Here is a 19102-nt window from a genome sequence, read left to right on the forward strand (position 1 = left end):
TAGACATATGGACACACGGAATCAGTGTAACCTGCCTGATTAAGAGAATTTAGTGTGTTTGGGTTTGACTCTTCCAGGAGTAAAACAGAGAGAAGTTATTTCTCAATTGTTTCTTTGAAGGACTTGGGCCTAAGTGCCTCCTAGGTATCTAGGCATCTAACTCCCGTAGGTACCTAAATATCACTGGGGATCTGGGCCTTAGATACCAGGGGGATGAGGGCCATGTGAACACCCAGGCATACAGATCAGAGCAGCGGTTCTCAAGCTTTCCCACCGTGGGGCCCTTCACTCCTCCATCGACCTGTTCCACAGTGGAAGCCCCTCCAGTCTAGCTGAGACTCCCCTCCAGTGTGTCATGGGAAGGGGAGCAGCTCTGACACCTGCTCAACACCCCCAGCTTGAGAAGCCAGGCCTCAGAGAAATGTATACAGCGCAAATCCAAGACAACCAGCACCCCCAGGGAAGGGAGGGGCGCTGCTCTGGTGGTGGGGGGGAGAGACACTTTTCAGGGAGGGGCGCTGCTCTGGCAGGGGGGAAGCTGCTCTGGCGAGGCAGGGAGGACACTCTCCTGTGGGGGGGCTGCTCTGTCGGGGGGGGGGAGAGAGGACACTCTCCTGGGGGGGGGAGAGAGGACACTCTCCTGGGGGGGGGCCGCTCTGGCGGGGGGGGGAGAGAGGACACTCTCCTGGGGGGGGCCACTCTGGCGGGGGGGGGGGAGAGAGGACACTCTCCTGGGGGGGGGGCTGCTCTGGCGGGGGGGGGGGGAGAGAGGACACTCTCCTGGGGGGGGGGCCGCTCTGGCGGGGGGGGGGGGGAGAGAGGACACTCTCCTGGGGGGGGCCGCTCTGGCGGGGGGGAGGGGAGAGAGGACACTCTCCTGGGGGGGGCCGCTCTGGCGGGGGGGGGGGAGAGAGGACACTCGACGGGGGGGGCCGCTCTGGCGGGGGGGGGGGAGAGAGGACACTCTCCTGGGGGGGGCCGCTCTGGCGGGGGGGGGGGAGAGAGGACACTCTCCTGGGGGGGGCCGCTCTGGCGGGGGGGGGGGGGAGAGAGGACACTCTCCTGGGGGGGGGCCGCTCTGGCGGGGGGGGGGGGAGAGAGGACACTCTCCTGGGGGGGGCCGCTCTGGCGGGGGGGGGGAGAGAGGACACTCTCCTGGGGGGGGCCGCTCTGGCGGGGGGGGGGGGGGGGAGAGAGGACACTCTCCTGGGGGGGGCCGCTCTGGCGGGGGGCGGGGAGAGAGGACACTCTCCTGGGGGGGGCCGCTCTGGCGGGGGGGGGGAGAGAGGACACTCTCCTGGGGGGGGCCGCTCTGGCGGGGGGGGGGGAGAGAGGACACTCTTCGGGGGGGGTTGCTCGGGGACGGGAGGACACTCTCCTGGGGGGCTGCTCTGGCGGGGGGGAAGACAGTCTCCTAAGGGGGGGCCGCTCTGGCGGGGGGGGGAGAGAGAGGACACTCTCCTGGGGGGGGGCCGCTCTGGCGGTGGGGGGAGAGACACTCTTCGGGGGGGGGTTGCTCGGGGAGGGGAGAACACTCTCCGGGGGGGGCCGCTCTGGCGGGGGGGGGGAGAGAGGACACTCTCCTGGGGGGGGGCCGCTCTGGCGGGGGGGGGAGAGACACTCTTCGGGGGGGTTGCTCGGGGAGGGGAGAACACTCTCCTGGGGGGGGCCGCTCTGGCGGGGGGGGGGGGAAGACAGTCTCCTAAGGGGGGGCCGCTCTGGCGGGGGGGGGAGAGAGGACACTCTCCTGGGGGGGGGGGCCGCTCTGACGGGGGGGGAGAGGACACTCTCCGGGGGGGGGCTGTTCTGGCGAGGGGGGGGCGAGGACACTCTCCTGCGGGGGGGAGAGGACAATCGGCGGGGGGGAGCACAGCACTCTCCGAGGGGGCCGCTCCCACCTGCATGCCCCTCCGGCCTCGCTCCCTTCCGCTCGACCCTGTCCCCGTCCGATTTTTGGAAACTCCGCCCCCTCCGCCCCAGCCAATCACCGGGCAGCGCCCCGGGACGGCGCCGCCAATCAGGACGTACGCGCGCACGCGGTTACTGCGCCCAATCCAAGGGAAGCAAAGTGCAACGTGCCCGGGCTCCGATTGGCTGGAGCGAGGGGGGCGCTTTGACCAATTAGAACGTGGCTGGGAGGGGGACAGTGGCGACAACTGCCCAGCAGGTGGCACCAGCGAGCTGTAATCTCAGGCGCGGACGGGGGGGGGGGGGGGGATGTGCTCTACGACGCACGCGCAGTCAGGGTTAGGTTACCCCCACGTGCTGTGTGCGCTTGACCCCAGCCCTAGCCCCCAGCTGGCCTGGCAGCAGCACCGGGGCACCCTGGGGCCTCAGCTCCCTGCAGTGGGTGCAGGTGCAGCAGCCGGTTAAGTTAGCTGGAATACATGGGCCAAAGGTGTTAACATCACCCACTCACTGTCCAACAGCATTAAACAAGGTCCGGGGGTAGAGACCTCAGCCTGCCTAGTGTCACAGCAAAGACAGCCCTGAAAACCCTCCTAGCCTTTCCTTAAAGAGGCAGAAAAGACGGGGAAACAGCGGAAGCCTTTGAAACGTAAAGGACCGAGTAAGGCTTTCGTTCCAGCACGTCCCTTGAGCTGCAGAGAGGTTTTCGAAGGAAAAGCCCCCTTGTCTGACAGCGTCAAAGATGTACACAGGGTCGGTCCCACGATAGTAGCGAGACAAGGCGGGTGAGGGAATATCTTTTCCTGGACCAACGTCCGTTGGTGAGAGAGACGAGCTTCCTGAAGAAGAGCTCGAAAATCTGTCTTTCTCACCATCAGACGTTGGTCCAGTAAAAGATACGACCTCACCCACCGAGTCTCAAAGATGGTAATAACTGTCCTTTCGCAGAAAAGCAAAGACCTTAACAAGGGCTGCGGTGGCTGTTGTTACAGTCCGATCCCATTTCATCCCAGGTGGCATTTTGGATTTAGCTGGAGAGGCAGATGTGTGATGCTATCTAGCTCCCTCTCTCTGACCTGGTCTGGTCAGGACATCTCTTAAGATTAGGAGGATGAAGACCCAGGGACTTTGGAAACTGTGGGTGGCAGCCATGCTGGTGAAACTTCCTCCAGTGGCCTCCATCTGTTCTTCTGTCTTTCCCCCCGCAAAGTCTTTTTCTTTAAGGACCAAAAAAGGGAGTGATGGTTTGACTAGCCCACCCCTTATTTTGTCCACCAATTAGGCCCAGTATCTGACACATCCATTTGCATTCATTAATTTCTGGTTCCACTTCTATCTTCACCAAGCATGATTTCAAAATAATCCTTGAATCATATCAATATGGCCGTTTTTGTTTGCACTAATGTAGTCTGTCTGGTTCTCTTGCATCTGTTCATTACAGTTATTATTGAAAAACAGCTTGACCTACTTTCCATCAACAATTGTTATTATAGGCTATTGTAACATCTTATGAACTTTCATGTACTTTTTACAACTGATCTCATGATCAGGGTAAATGTGTAGTCCCAATGATCACAAAATGAAAATTTTCTGCAGAACCCCCACCCCCGTCTTTTGAGCAGCACTTTTGTGGGTGTCCTCAGTAAACAGGGAGCCAGCCACCTTCTTGATTTTGTTTTGCTTCCGCTAGCCTCCCCCAAGAGTTGGTCACATTGTGTAACCTTGGCACACATGATATAATAGCTGGTACAGGGCGGGTTGCCAGCTGCTTATTGTCCTTTTGCAGGGCCTGAAAAATACTGTTTTTGACCTTTTTTCCTCTTTCCAGTCCAATACATGCAAATACACTGGGTTAATGTGGGGAAAGATTGTTTCCTTGTGTGTATTTTTTTTTTTTTAAGGCTGCCTTTAAAGCCACCTTAAATCCCAGACATCCTGGGCCGCTTTCTGGGAGGAATCCTGAGTATTGAAACCACTGGGCATGAGTCTGTGGCCAACGTGAGAGCAATGTGAAGCCATGTTTTGTGCCCAGTGTGGAGCGAGGGCACTAGGGACTGGATTTATATAGATGCTGGTTTTCTTAAAGAGCTTCTACTGGCCACTGAGTAATGACCTTCATGGAGGCAGGTGGAGGGAAAAGTTGTCTCTGTACGAAGCATGTACGGAATGAGGCAGGATGTGGGGTGAAGGTTCAGAGGGTTTGGATCTGCCAATGAAGTTCTAACCCTGGAATGTCTGTATTGGGAGCAACTGACTAGCTCGGGGATTGGTGACAGGATAAAGAGCCTTTCACCTTTGTCAGTGATTCAAAGCCAGCCTAAAGTTATCTGATCTATGTGAAATGAGTTTGATGGGCCTCAGCCCAGAGGTCCCTCAACACCTATTACACGTGACACCGATTGGCCCCTATGTTGGCAGTCTCAGCAAGGAGGCAATGAATGGCATGAATCAAGAATAGGTGTGCTGGGCACATGGGCGGCGTGTGAACCGCCAGCTGGGAGAGGCTAGCTCCCAGCCCCGCCCCTTTCACACACACACACACACACACACACCCGGTCAGAGCCCAGGGGTCCTCCCAGCGCAGCTGCTGGCCCCCGCCCCAGGCTAGTGCCCCCAGCCCCAGAGCACTGGGAAGGCGGGCGGCGCAGGTGAGACCCAAGCTGGGGCCATGAAGACTATTGGAGCTGCGCCGGGTGGAAAGCAAAGGGGTAGTGGCCTGGAGTGGAGCATGGGCGGGGCCACACCTGGCTGTTTGGGGAGGCACAGCCTCCCCCAGCCTATGATACTTACCGCCCAGGGCTGGGCCCACTGAACTCGTCTACTCTTGCCACATGCAAATTCCTCGTGAGGTGGGCAGGTTTCCCCCAGAACAACAGATCTTGACATTAGCCCCCCTTCGCGATGAATGGGGCAGTTCACAGCTCTCAGAGCTGCTGCACCAGGCTCTCTGCAGACTCAGGCAGACACCATTTGCTTCACATTTTCAAGCTTTCCCTTGCAGCCACGAGAGGTTGAGACCTACTTCCTTTTGAAAATGAAAGCTGCGTTTCTGATGTAGTCACCTGACTCAGGAAACCGCAACCCTTACGCACAGACCTAGAGTGCCTACTGTCTTCATCTGGGCCTGGCCAGGTCCCGAGGCAGAATTCACGAACGGTTGTGAAACACAATAAGATCCTCAGAGGGAAGGGAATATATATTGTTGTTACTAGTCATTATTTAGAATTGAATTAATATTCATTCATTTGCATGCAAACAGGATCTCGGGAAGCCAGAGGCAACCACTCCGGCTGGGAAAGAAGCCGAAGAACCATTCCAGAGTTTACTAAGCCAGTGACTTTAAAAAGGAAAAAAATGGGGCCAAGGTCCCAGAACCCCCAGAGCTGGAATCGGAACCATGGAAAGGCTCCCCAAAATGTCAGCCGGGGTAGCATTGGGGTGTCTGAATGACAGAGGCTTTGTGCTTCTGGCCGATGGCTCGGGAGCAACATGCCATCTGTCATCCCTGCAGGTTTCCTGACAGCAGTGCGAGACTGGCTAGCACAGCGTGGCTCCAGCCCACGTCGCTACTTGCTGAGTGGCTCGATTGGATTGGATTTTAGCAATAACGAGGGTTCAGCCGTCAAACAAGGCAGCTGCAGGAGATTGCACGTGGGAAACTGAACAGGAAGAAGGCAAACAAGTCACCCTGCCCGCTGGGCTATGCCTGCACATGGAGACATGGAGAGCACACACACACTCTGAGCTATACATGCCAGATACACACCACATAGAGCTGTATATGCATATAGGCCCTCATGCGTGCACAGCCAGGCGTCCCCTCACCTAGGCACACACACACAAACAACCCCTGGCTCCTAGATAAGGCTTGCATCCATCAAGCAGTTGTTTCCACTGACTCTGTTTGTAGCCTGGGGCTGGGGCTGACCCCTTGGTCGCTGCCACACATCATGCCGAAGTGATGATGATTGCCCCGCTGCGATTGGATCTGTCTCTGTGATGAATGGGGCCAGGCAGCCCCCTCCTTCAATCTGCCCAGCACCATGTGTTCAGCCCCCAGGTGGCTGAGGTCTTTCACCTGTCAGAGAGGGAGGTGTGACAGTGTCTGGGACAGCTGGACACCAGCAGCATGGAGAGGGCTATCGGGAAGGGCAGCTAGGGATGGTGGCTCCTCTGAAGGGCCCCGACACAGGTATTTTCCACCGGACCCTGCTCCCTGGAGATGGGGTTGAAACCGGGCAGTCCTCCAAGAGGTGGTAGAGGGCACCCTGAAGACTCCCACTCCCACTCGTAGGGGAGACCCCACAGACTCTGACTGCGGCATCTCCCACTGGAGAAGAGACCGCCATAGAGAGGGGAGAGATCTGATGGACAGTAGGTTCCATAGTCCCACCAATGCCTCTGTCAAGCAAAGCCCGGCTTCCAGCCCCAGCTCCGGTTCGGAGTAGGGGTGGGGAATACAGGTAGGGTTGCCTGCGTCCACCCCCAAGTCATGGAACTTGGCAAGGAGCTCAGAGCCGCACCGATGCTGGCAACAGAGCAGTGAAAAGTTCCCCCTGGGGCGAAAGTAAACCGCAGCCCAGAGCTGTGTTTTCCCAGGCAGGCCAGCCACTGGCATGGAGTCAATGCGCTTTCTGTTGCTTCCCGAACACACACTGCTCTTTCTTTCTGTTCGGGTTGTTTGTTCAGCACCTCCCTGCCCCACACCCCCACTCAGTATCACCCTCCTCTGCACCCCCAGGCAGAAGGAGCAGCATCCATTGCCTCTGGCTAAGGAATCGCCTCAGATTCCTTGGCTGAATTCCACTTGCCGCCTGGAAACACAAAGGATCCCAGCAAAGATTTACCTGGAACAGATCAGCCTCCCCACGAGCCAGGGAGTCCCGGCAAACCCACCCCCCGTGACGTCAGCTGCGTCGAAGAGGAGTGTGGTCTGGCTGGCCAACCCGAAGGCCACACCCGCCCCCCTACCCTGGTTCGACTGGCTCCACCATCTTGGTTCCTTTGCTTATTCCCTGCATGTGAACGTTTCCTGGCTTGCTCTGTTTCCAGCCCCATTTGTTTCAGAGTCCCAGCCGTAGGACTCTGTCTTCCTTGTCCACCCCTGCCCCACTGGGGAAGGGTTAGAAGGCAGCACTCACAGAAGCCTTCAAAGGTCATCAAAGAATCAGTATCACCCTAGAAAAAAGTGGCTAGAACCCACTCCATCCGATGTATGAAGTAAAAGGTACAGGAGCAGGTATAAATACATGAAAGGATGTGGGTTGCTTTACCAAGTGTTACATCAGTCTAACGAGATAAATCGATTAACAGCAGGATACCAAGGGAGGAGAAATAACTTCTGAAGTGATAAGAGAGTGGCCCATTACAGACAGTTGACAAGAAGGTGTGAGCAACAGTAGGGAGAAATTAGTATGGGGGAAATTAAGTTTAGGTTTTGTAATGACCCAGTCACTCCCAGTCTTTATTCAGGCCGAACCTGATGGTATCTAGTTCGCAAATTAATTCCAGTTCTGCAGCTTCACGTTGGAGTCTGGTTTTGAAGTTTTGTTGTTGAAGAATTGCCACTTTGAGGTCTGTTATTGAGTGACCAGAGAGACTGAAGTGTTCTTCTACGGGTTTTTGAATGTTATGATTCCTGATGTCAGATTTGTGTCCATTTATTCTTGTGCGTAGAGACTGTCCGGTTTGGCCAATGTACACGGCAGAGGAGTATAACCCTCTGGGAACTTGCCCTTTCATCCTGTATATAACTTGGGACACAGCGCCATCTAGTAGCTAGAGCAGGTACTCAGGACTCCTGGATTCCTGTCATGCTTCTCCCATTGATTCGCTGCGTGATCGCAGGCAGCCCAGTTCCCCTCTCTATGCCTCAGTTTCCCCTTATGCAAAACCGGGAGAATGATAAGTCCTTATTTCCTGGGGAGTAGCGAGGCCTAATTCATTCATGGCTTTAAGATCCTGATATGGGTAGCACCAGAGACAGGCAAAGCACTAACATCCCTGGGCCTTCTCAGTGCAGGCATAGCTAGGCACAAACTCCTTCTAGCTAGACTATCAGGGGCTGAAGGTTGTGCCAAGTGCTATGGGAAAGGCCATTTTCCTTAGATTTACACGCAGGTCTCAGATTTAGTTCACAGAGGTGAAATGACGTGCCAAGTCACCTCAGCAAGTCAGTGGCAGAGAACCCAGGAGTCCTGACTCCCCCTTCGCCGCTCTAACCCCTGCCCTGCCCTGCCTCTTGTATGCATAACCTGAGCAGTTGCCTTCAGGAGCTGTAGAGTGAGCAAACAGAACGGCTGACCTATAAAATGGCCCAACAGAAACGCTATTTTATGCAACACACAGTTAACCTACTGAACTGGCTGCCGCAGGATAGATGGATGGGTAGATAGACGGGATGTTAATGAGTCAAACGGTGGAGCGTGCGTCAAAAGAGCATCAGACGTGCAGACGGATAAGAATCATGTCTACAGGGAAACCAGCTAGGATAAAAATAAGCAGAGCCACTGGCCCTTCAATTACAGGTGATTGGCAGACAGGGGTCAAGAAGACGCTTCTCTCCCTGGGATAGCATAGCACAGCTGGGGCTGCACCCTCAGAGCACTGGCTAGCAGAGAAGATCAGCCTGGATAGATCACTGATCAGAGCTGCAGCAGCAGTTCCTATATCACCAGGTCTGTGAATGGAAGGGGAAGCTGACTTGGGAGTCAGGTCTGGCATTCCTTCCTGGTTCCGCTATTGACTCGCTGTGTGTCACTCGCTTCCCTCTCTGTGCCTCAGTTTCCCCCATCTGTAAAATGGGGATACGGGATCTTGGCCCACCTTTGGAGAGTGCTTTGAGATCTATGGCTGGATATTGCTAAGCATTAGTATTGTTAAAATTATAGCTAGTACCAAGCAGCTAAGAATGAATGAGCGCTCAGCTCCGTGGTCTTGAAATCTTGCCAGGAGCTAGGCGGGGCTGCTTATCTCGGAAGTAAACTAACCAGGCCTCATGCCCTCCAGAGCTGATCCAAGAGCTGGTTCCATCCACCGGGGGGGAAAGGGGTGATATTCATGGCAGCTTTGGACCCAATTTCGCTCCTTCCCTGGAGCTGACCGGAAGGATTGTTTATACAAAAAGCGGAAGCTGAGCTTTGGGTGAAGGGGAGTGGGTCAGATCAGCAGGGTTTAAAGACCACGTTCTGCCATCAGCTACAGCCGGGCAACCCCACTGCAGACAAGGGAAGTATGGGGCAGCAGGGGCAGCATATGGCCCTTCAGATAGATACAATTTCTGCTTGCCGGAGCTTCACGTGTTAGCCTCGTCCTAACCCATAACGCAACAGATTGCAATGGGGCACTGCTGCCTCTGGGGCCGTGACAGCAGGATCTTACAGGGTCCCTGGATTCCATACTCCTCCTCTCTGGCCATTACTCTGATGTTGTCCCTGCTGAGACGGCAGCAGTGCAAGGTGGGAAACAGGAGACCGACGAGGCTCAAGCCTTGGGCCTGGCGCGGGCGGGTGCCGAGAAGGGGGCAGGCTGCAGAGGAAAGCAGAGATGGAGGAAGGACCGAGGCAGAGATGCACAGAAAGAGGAACCGGTCTGGCAACCAGTTTAGCCAGAGTCTAGTTTCGACTAATCCCTAGAAGGCAAGAATAGCGAACATACAATATCCTGCTAGGCAAACGGCACCAGCTGCTTTAACCCTTTGCTGCCCAAGCATCAGGGTGTCAGGCCACCTAGAGACCCTCCCCCTAGCAACCCCACGCTGGAGAAGCCCCTGCCCCTTCCTTTCCCCATGCCCCAGGTGAGTGCAACCTGAGCTGCTTGTAGAAAGCCAGTAGCAGCAGCTGCCCAGATCAGGTTTCCCCTGTCATGAATATTCAGCACTCCCCTGGCCCAGCCTCTGTTACTATTTACTTAGGCAGGAGTGGCTGGATCTCGGGTTAACCTTGACACAGAGCAAAAGGAAGCAACAGGTAAAACAGCAGCTCCCCTGCACCTGCCTCCACATGCACCTGAGATGTGACAGCCGCGGTCCCCACCCTCTCCGGGCGCAGTGCAGCCCCTCAGTCCGCAATAGCGCCCTGGAGCTATCCCAGCCCCCGGTCCCCTCTCTCCTGCCACTGAGCGCTCCCTGGGGGAGCAGAACGCACCCAGCAAGGGGCTGAATCGAAGCAGGTACGTTGGCCAGGGCGTTTGGGGGAATGGGGGGCAGGAGAGGGAAACCTGAGCCCCGACGTCGTGCCTCAGTGCCTCCATGAATGTTTCATTGATTAGTACTGCCGAGGACCGGCCAACCTGGTGCCAAGCATCTTGAGCTCTGGGGAAGTTGAGGGAGCTCAGCCCCTGGCAGGATCGGGCCTGAAGCCAGCTTCAGGAGGTGGCAGGTTTGACCATGATCCAGGGGGGATCTGGACGGCTCGTGGGGGAGTCGGAGCCTTTCCCCTCAAGTGGGACCTGTTACCTCTAGCCCAGACTGGCAGTGACCGAAAACTGCTCCTGTGTGATTGGGATCCATGGGAATGGGGGCAGCGGGGGGGAGAGCATTAGGGGCATTCGTTTGTTGCCATCTCAACAGGGAGGCCAAGGAGTCAATGGGCCAGGGAGACTCTTCTTAGCCCTGGAGATGGAGGCACATGCCGAGGGGGGCGTTTTGGGGGCATGGTTACCTTGTCACTCCCCTGGCTAGCCCTGATCGGTAGCTATCAAGGGCCATCAACCCAGCACCTTTCACGGGATGCTTTTTTCGTAAAGGTTCAGCCTTCCCAGGTGGAACAGACAGCTGGTGCCTAACGGGGCGGGGAGGGCTAGCTCAGTGGTTTGAGCACTGGCCTGCTAAACCCAGGGTTGTGAGTTCAATCCTTGAGGGGGCCATTTAGGGATCTGGGGCAAAAATTGGGGATTGGTCCTGCTTTGAGCAGAGGGTTGGACTAGATGACCTCCTGAGGTCCCTTCCAACCCTGAGATTCTATGATTTCTATAACCCACTAGCCCAATTCATCCCTGACTAGAACTGCTGAAGTCTCTCTGGGGCCTCTCTGGGAGAGACCTAATGACAGCAGCACCTGCTCTAAAGAGCCCAGTGGAGGGGGGGGACATTGAGTTTGTTCCATGCAAAATGAGCTTAATCCTTGGCCTGCTGGTAGCCAAACAAATGCTAAGGGGGTGGGGGTGTAGAGATACTGGCCATTTGAAGCCCCTGAAGGCCCTCCCCCGTGCTGGGGCTGCCCCCCGTCATATGCTAACACCAGCTCTAGAGATGGCAAGGGGCTCCCCCACCCCCTTGTGGGTCACTGACATAGGAAAGTGACTGCATGCGGCGTGCACCACGGCAGCTCCTTCCATGGGAATCTCCTGCTTGGGGTAGGGAATCGCCTGCTTTGGGTAGGGCTGGGTAGGTTTTGGAGCAGCCAGTGGGAATTTTGGAGGGTTGTTTAGGGGGTAGGTAACAGCAGGAGAGGAGTCTCATCTCACAGGGCCCCAGGAAGCGCTGCATGGAGAAGGGTCTCTCGTGCCACCTGCAGAGCAAATGGGCCACTCAGGGCACTGAGAGAGTGAATATGGGGGGAGGGGTAATCGGGGGGATCCAGAGGGCAGAGATCTCCGACACTGGAAACCTTCCCCACCAGGCATGAGGAACTAGCACCCCCACCCCCACCCCCAATAGACCCCTGCCTGGGCTCTGCTATTCTGCCTGAGCTATGAATGTTTAACTTGCTGAAATATCTGATGGACCTGGCCCAAGGTTATTGCTACTTCTCACGGGATGTGCCCTCGTCACCCGCTACCTGCAAAGCCTGCCTGTGCTGAAATCTCCCTCCTCCCCCCCCCCGGCTGATGTAACACCGACCGCCCAGCTTGCAGGAACTCCGCCACTCGGTCACAAGGCTGCAGAGGGGAAATGGAGCCCCTATGGCTAACAGCACCTGTGGGGGCTCAGGCCCGTCTCAGGTATGCTGTGCTCAGGGAGGAGGCAAGAAGACAGCTTGAGCAGAGAAGCCCAGGGAATTGCTGGCCAGATCCTTTGGCAACCTCCCTGTGTCCTCTCCCCTCCCTCAGTACAGGAGGTCACTGCACGTGACCGGGGGTTCCACTTCCCCAGAGAGACCCACTGGATTTCAGGGCCAGGGTGACTTTGACTGGGATTTGGCTACTGGGCTCATTTCTGATATGGGAATTTTCCCTGTACGTTTATGGGGAGGGGGAGGGGATGGTGGTGGGTATGTGTGTGCGCACACCCCTGTGTATGTGTCCTTCTGTGACTGCGCCTGCCACTGTTTGCACTTTACCCGGGGATCTCTGCGTACGCAGGGGTCTGTTTGCAGTTGGATGTACAGCCACGCTACGTATGCGTGCGCTGGATTCTCAGCAGGTGTATGTAGGTCTGCACAAGAGCGTCTGTGCATACGGATGCCCAGACAGACAGACAGACAGACCGAGCACTGTGGGTGGTAAGGGCTCAACATAGGGCTGATTGGGTGTCCAGCAGCTGTGTATGGGATGTTCTCGGGGCAGCTTCTCGCCCAGAGTGGGACGGCAACAGAGCACCCTCCCTTGCTCTCCAGCTTGGAGCTGACGGTGTGAACAAGTGCAATCTGCAAAGGAGCCTAGGGGGAAGCGATCGGGCTCTGGGCTGGGATAGGGACAATGCTAACAGGGGGCGGGGATGGCAGCGTCCTTGAACCTATCCCAGGGTTCCAACCTCAGCCTGACGCAGGGGCCCCGAGTTCGACATTTATCCTCAGCACCCAACCCCCTCGCCCTTCTCCCTGCCCTCCGCTCCCAAACGGTGACGTAACCCCACCAGCTGGCCGGCGTTCACACCGGAATGGGAGCGGTGCCCCCGCAGAGCCAGGCACCCGAAACGCCCCCTGTCTAACGCCCTGTCTGTCATTCACACTGCTTCCAACAGAACCCCACCAGGGTTAACCCTTTGGGGACTAGGCCCAAGTTTCTATCGGTTACGTAAAGACAAATCCAGGTGAGCTGCGCCAAAGCCAACAGAATGGCAATGGCTCTACAGTGGGGTGACCCTGGCCCACAGCCCCTAAAACCAAGCTGCCTCTATCGGCGGGTGCTGTTCTGTAGGGCAGTGGTGAATGGACTTGGTGATGGAACAGGCCTTTTCGACAGTGCTGCACATCTTCCTTGGCAGTCAGCCTCCTATGGACAGATAGGGGGAAGACCAGTTCGCCACGGAGTGGGCCAGTTTTTCTTACCCTTCCCTGGCTGCACAAATGGACAGACCGACCCAAGGGAGGCCGCCCAGCTGCACCCATGTTAGGTTTTTCCGACTCACTCCAGTATATTGCTGAATGTCGGCAAGAGCTCTGCTGTCTCTCTAGGTCAGGCAGGGCTGACGCGCCTGTGTACAGGACACCCCATGAGGGACTGACCATCTCCCTCCCCACCCCCCACCTCCTCCCCCCTCCTGGCTGCCACCCTGGCTACAGAGCGATTGAATGTTTCTATACAAACAGCTGGAGGGAGCGATCAAAGGGTGAGATACGCCTTCAGCAAACACCCAGATAGGATCATGCCGGAGGCTGTTGCCGTCCAGGAAAAAAGCAGGGTGGAACCCAAGGACTTGAAACTGTAGGGACTAGCAGCAGGAGCATTGATTAGACCCGATCTGGGCATCAGGAGACCTGGACTCTATTTCTGGCTCTACCCTTGGAGTATGTCACTTTGCCATGACTCAGTTTCCCCATCTGTAAAATGGGGATGAACAGGAAATGGATCATCGTTACTCTGGCCAAATTTCCAAAGGCACAGAGTGAGTTTTACCTTGGGGCTTCAGGACTGGGTCTTTCATATGGACAAAATGCCTACAGAACCCAGAGATAGCCCAGTTCAATAGAATTATTCAACAGGTTTTTCCGATTACTGGGAGCACGCTTAGGTGTGGCAAGACAGGATAAGAGATGGGCTGTGGCCCCACACCATCTTCTGTCAAATTAAGACAGGATGCAACAACTGAGAGTAGCAAAGAATCGGCCAGGGGAGAGAGGGGGAAAAAAGTAGCAATGAGAACATGGACTGACGTGGGCAAAGATAAATGGTTTGTAGGCAGCTCTTTGACGCGCCGTAGTGACTATAGGCCCCAGGCAAGATCAGGGCTCCATTGTGCTAGGCACTGTGCAAACACATCGCAAGAGAGTCCCTGCTCTGATGTTTAAGTAGACCAGAGAAGCAACAGAGAGGGACCAGAGGCACAGACAGGGGTAGTGACATGGGCCAGTGTCCCACCGCAGATCAGCAGCTCAGCCGGGAGTGGAACCCCCCCAGGCCTCCTGCCTCCAAAGCTAGTGCCCTAGCATCTTGCAAATGAATAGCTCCCGCTGCGTGCGCTGAAGGCTCGCTGCGCCAGGCTGCGTCATCACGTTGCAGTGAGTCGAGGCTGCAAACCCAGCGCCACAAAGTGACAGCTGTGGGGGCCGCCGCTCCTTTGACCTGGGTCTCACCCGAGGCCTTGCTGAGACTTGGCTGAGTTTTGAGCCCTGAGTTTCCCTCACAGCAACCATTGCAGCAGCTTCTTCAGAAACAACCACAGGGGGAATGCCCATGCTCAGTGGCCGAGCAGGTAGCCCTGCCACCTGCCAAACCCAGGCTCTGTTCCTGCTCCTCCTCCTCTGTTGTTGGCAACGTTGGTCTTTGTGGGGGGGAGGGAAAGGGAATGGCCCTCTCCCTGGGGGGCAATGGGCTCTGAAGGGAATCTCAGCCAGCAGGGGGATGGTCATGCTGACCCACGACCATGAAAGGGGACAAGCAAAAGCGGAGACAAATCAGATGGCACAGAATGGATAATGTAATGTATTGGATTGTGTGCACAAGCAATGCTGCCCTCTAATGATCAGCCCACAGGGTAGAAAAGGGACCGGTCCTTACTCTGCCATCTGAAGGAGCTCTCCCTTAGCATAGCTGCGGTTTTGGAGCTGAAGATCTAGGGGTCTCATCTACATTCCAAGGGAGGGCATGGTGTAAAATTGATCCGATTGTCCAGGCAAACAATAAACCCTAGGAAAAGGGTCTGCTAACCTATCTGCCTTCTCTCTAGAGACACGCTCCTCTGCCACCAGCGAGGAGAAACCACCATGGCAGAGAACTACAGCTGGTGGAAGCTCACCTTCCTGCGGAAGAAGAAATCCACCCCCAAGGTCCTGTACGAGAGCCCAGACATCTATGCCAACGAGAACCACCAGGAGGCCACACGGACAGAGGTGGGGAGTGATGATGGCGCCGAGAGTGAATTCAATGTCCGGCTGGAGAAGATCGTGGATAAGAACACAAAAGGCAAACACGTCAAGGTCTCCAACTCCGGGCGCTTCAAGGAGAAGAAGAAAGTGCGATCCACGCTGGCTGAAAACCCCAACCTCTTCACCGATGGCGAGCGGGAGGAGAAGTGAGGCAGGGGAAAGCGGGCATTTGGGGGAAAGCGCTGCAGGGTGGAACCAACGCCCTGAGGCCATTGCGCATGGACCCTTCACGACTCAGAGCCAGCCTAGATGTCAATTCTGTTCTCTCCGCAAATGAAGTAATGAGGGGGCAGGGACCGCCCCGCTGTAGATTTCAAAGATTTTCGGTTCTGATGTGCACTCGAAGGAGAAAGGACTCGATACTTTTTATTTAATACCAATCATATTTAAAATAAATGCCACTGGGTGATCGTCACGAGATGGAGGCACCCAAGTCTCGCTCTGAAGCCTTGGAGGTGGGGAGGAGTCAAACACAGCAGTTCAGAGGCCCCTTGCAAACACTCTCAGCAGTGCCCAAGGGCTCAGAAGCAGCGGTTTGCTGCAGGGGGCCATGGGATGGGAGGAGCCAGCTGATTCTCATCCACCATTCTATCACTGCACCTAGAAGATGGCTGAGAAGAGCTAGGAACTTCAGCTGGCTCTGCCCTGGGGGATCTCACAGCAACTAGCCTCAGCTCTGTCCGCACCCACTGACACAGGAAAGGTAAACGTAAGGCTGGCTGGGTAACAGGGTTGCACCTTTTAATACCACAGAGATTCCCTGGCCTGGGAAAGAGAAATACTTGGCCAGAGGCAGTCACCAGCTGAACTGGTGGAGGCAGAACTGGGAATAGGACCCGGGATCCTCATTTCCTGGATAGCAGCACTCAGCCAGTTGAGCTAAAGGAGAACCAACCTCAGCTGGAGCAAGAACGTCTCTTGGCCTTCCGTTACTACAGAGCAACACTTGAGTAGATCTGATCTTCCAGCCAGTGGGGGCACGGGGGTAAGACAACTAAAGATTCCACTGATAGGAGAAACTGCGGCCAGTCGGGTGGGGGGCCTGGGGGCTTTGGAACGGGGCTACAGCCCTGAAAGCTTATTTTCGTTGACTCACTGTTGGGCACTGGTTGATGTAGAAACCAGCTGGAGTCTGCTAGGGTGACTCTCTAAGAGAGGACAGATGGTCTAGTGGTTAGCACAGGAGCACCGGGACTGAGAAAGCCTGGATTCTATTCCCGCCTCTGCCTCTAGCTATGCCTCAGTTTCCTGTTATGAGCACGAAGGGGCCATCTTTCGAGTCAGCTTTTGGACCATAATCTTGCTTTGACGTTTCCTTCTCCACAGGTGAAAAAACACTCAAGGACATGCTAATGTTCCCAGTAACTTAAATTCAAGATTATTTGTTAACTTCTTTCCCTGCATTCATCTGCCTCTGAGTGGCTACCAGCCACAAATAGCTGGCAGCCCAGGTGGACTTTAGCAGCAGAGATTCTAATAACTCACTCATCAAGCCATTTTGCACTCATAAAATCTGCATGCTTTGCTGAACTTTGTGCACGGGAGCAGTTGCTGAATTCACGTGGTTTCTGGCAGAAGCACCTGATGCAACGATGCAGAATTCTCTCCCCCCCCTGCTGGGTTACAAAAGGAAAAGTTCGATGGCCCTTTTAATTTCCAAGAGCCATTTTGCTGCTGCTACTTTAGAGGCCTTGATCTTCCTGGCTGGTGCTTTTTTCATGTTCAGTCGCTGATTCAGGGGGCGGGCAGTTAAAAGGTGAACTGTTCCCCGTGCTGGGGAGACAGAGTTGGCCACCCTACGCACAGTGTAGGCGGTGGCGTGGGGGGAGAGGGGGAAGGTAACTCCTTGCACCCTTAAGGGACAAAACACGCTTGTAGTTAGGGCTCATAGCCGGAAGAGGCATCTTTTGTAAGTGTTTGTAAATGTTCTTTGTTAATAAACAAACCTGAAAACAAAGGAAGCTCAGTGGTTGATCTATGAAAACACCCAAGGGCTTGGACCAGATGGAAACCTGTTCTGCTTGAAAAGATCGAGGGACCCTAACTCTCCACCTCTGGACAATGGAGCAGGTGATACGGTTTCTAAATTAAGGGAGGTGGTGTCTCCCTGCTCCTAGCTGTACGCAATGAGTCTTCAGGGCCTAACTGGTGCCACTGTTGAGCCTATGGAATGCTATCTTCAGGACTCTAAGGAGGTCGTAGAGGTGAAGCGCGCATGCAGACGTACTGGGGGAGCTCCAGAGAAACAGGGGTAGTGCTCTAGGAGGAGGGTGCATTCATGCAGAGCTCTCCGGCTCCAGTACCGCTTCAGCGGGAAGCATTCAGACACACCATTTCAGCCAAAGCCATACTCACGCACACACAGCCCTTTCGCTTCCTCTCATGTTGCCAGTGCCCAGCATGGACTTCCCCCCCGAAAACACCGCATCTCCTGATGCCAGGAGTCAAACCTGCTGCCCCAGCAGACAGGAGGGCGAGGTGAATCAGGCTGGGCCCCTCCTTGCCTGAGCATTGTAATCAACACAAATAGTTTCACAGGGACGCTCAAAAAGATTTTCTGTTTATTAGCAGGGAGTGGCTGAGCCTGAAGCTGAAAGAAAGTAGTGACCTTCTAGTTATTATAAAGGCCATATTATCCTATCAGCTTTGATTCAGACAGCCCCCTTCCCCAACATTTAGCCACTCTACAAACACACAGCCCCTAGATAACCCAGGCATATTGTGTTCCCCAGCAGCCTCCACCCTTATAGCTTGTTACCAAAATAAACAGAGGAAGAATTCTGCAGACACACAAGGTGTTCTTTGTCCCAGACAAGTGATCAGTGAGAACCAGGGCTCCTTGAACAGTGGGTGGAGAGGAAGAAGGATGTAACTATTGGCTAAGACCTATGGGGATGGAGAAGGAAAGGCAGGAGGCCTCTGCAGATCTGTTTACACGGCAGCCCATGCTGCAGCATCTGGGCACTTGCAACACTATTTGAAAGCAAAATTCAAGCTGCAAGTGGCAGCTTGCTGCCCATCAGCAGCGGCTGGGAATGCTGGGAATTTACTCACCTTTGTCATTAGTCACTGTGAGCAGAAAATCCTGGTCTATTTCCCCGGGCATCAGATTCACCACAGCTACCCTAGCTGTCCTCAGCCCGACAAACCAGCTTACAATCAGCTACGTAGGAGGTACAGCGGCTCTAAACTGACAACGGAAAAGCTGCAAGGGAGGGGGAAAAAATAGTCTCATCACTTCATCGTCTATTAAAGAGGATTACCTTGCTCACGCCTGGTTAGAGCGCTCGGTGAAGGCTGGGATAGGAAATAACTCAGCAGGAAGCAGTTGAGCTGTCAGCTTAACACGTTGGTACAGAACCTAGCACAAGAGAGGCCCGGTCCAAGACTGGGGCTACTAAGCACCACGGCCATATGAATATGAAGGGGGGCAGAGCCGAGCTGCAAGCAGAGACAGGCAGCAGCTGTCTGCTACCGTTCCTTTAAGATAGGTTCTGTATTTTGGGGGAGTTCATTCATCCATGTGCTACTCTCTGATCTGTCCGAGCAGAACTTCCTGCTCTTTCCTGTGTCTCTGTCCACAGTTCTGATCTCCCCAGCCAAGCGGAGGATTTCTCAGCCCAATCACTGAGCCGGTGGCCCCCCGGGGCTTACACAGCTGCCTGACTCCTGGCATTGGAGTAGGAAACATTTTCGTCTGTTTTAAAGATACTGCTTTGAAATGTTCTCATTTTAAAATAAACTTCTCCGGGGTAGGTATCTGGCCGCTGTCTCCACCGTATCTGAGCACTGCCATCTTTAATGTACCTGTCGTCACAAACCCTGGGGAGGCAGGGCTCCTTTTACAGCTGGGGAACCGGGTCACAAGGAGCCTAAGACCCAGATTCTCAGAGGTGTGTCAGCACCGAATTCCCAGCGATTTCAATGGGAGTTAGGTGCCTCAATAA

The 19102-nt window shown here is 55.2% G+C and overlaps 2 protein-coding genes across 6 annotated transcripts in view; one reads left to right on the forward strand and one right to left on the reverse strand.

Moving 5' to 3' along the window:
- Positions 1–18331, reverse strand: part of CDK5RAP3 (CDK5 regulatory subunit associated protein 3) — a 28610-nt gene extending 10279 nt beyond the window's left edge. The window contains exon 1 of one of the 4 annotated variants that reach the window (XM_037887190.2): positions 18210–18331. In XM_037887190.2, coding sequence (XP_037743118.1) covers positions 18210–18218 — 9 coding nt within the window. In that variant the 5' untranslated portion in view covers positions 18219–18331. Of the gene's footprint in view, positions 1–1898; positions 2061–4698; positions 4810–18209 lie in introns of those variants that run through there. The other 3 variants (XM_037887187.2, XM_037887191.2, XM_043537060.1) reach the window with 3 other exon arrangements.
- Positions 9826–17094, forward strand: PRR15L (proline rich 15 like). 2 transcript variants are annotated; one of them, XM_037887203.2, is made up of 2 exons: positions 9826–9875; positions 14957–17094. In XM_037887203.2, the coding sequence occupies exon 2, from the start codon at positions 14994–14996 to the stop codon at positions 15303–15305; it is 312 nt and encodes a 103-aa protein (XP_037743131.1). In that variant the 5' UTR covers positions 9826–9875; positions 14957–14993; the 3' UTR covers positions 15306–17094. The 2 variants fall into 2 exon arrangements, with proteins under 2 accessions (XP_037743131.1, XP_027680222.1); XM_027824421.3 differs by having other exon boundaries at positions 9839–10077.
- Positions 18332–19102: the final 771 nt, after the last annotated feature.

The sequence above is a fragment of the Chelonia mydas genome, chromosome 27 (genome assembly GCF_015237465.2).
Source record: "Chelonia mydas isolate rCheMyd1 chromosome 27, rCheMyd1.pri.v2, whole genome shotgun sequence".
In the NCBI taxonomy this organism is placed as follows: domain Eukaryota; kingdom Metazoa; phylum Chordata; order Testudines; family Cheloniidae; genus Chelonia; species Chelonia mydas.

Coding starts and splice junctions, on each gene's coding strand:
- PRR15L (XM_037887203.2), top strand. CDS start 14,994: ATGGCAGAGAACTACAGCTGGTGGAAGCTCACCTTCCTGCGGAAGAAG.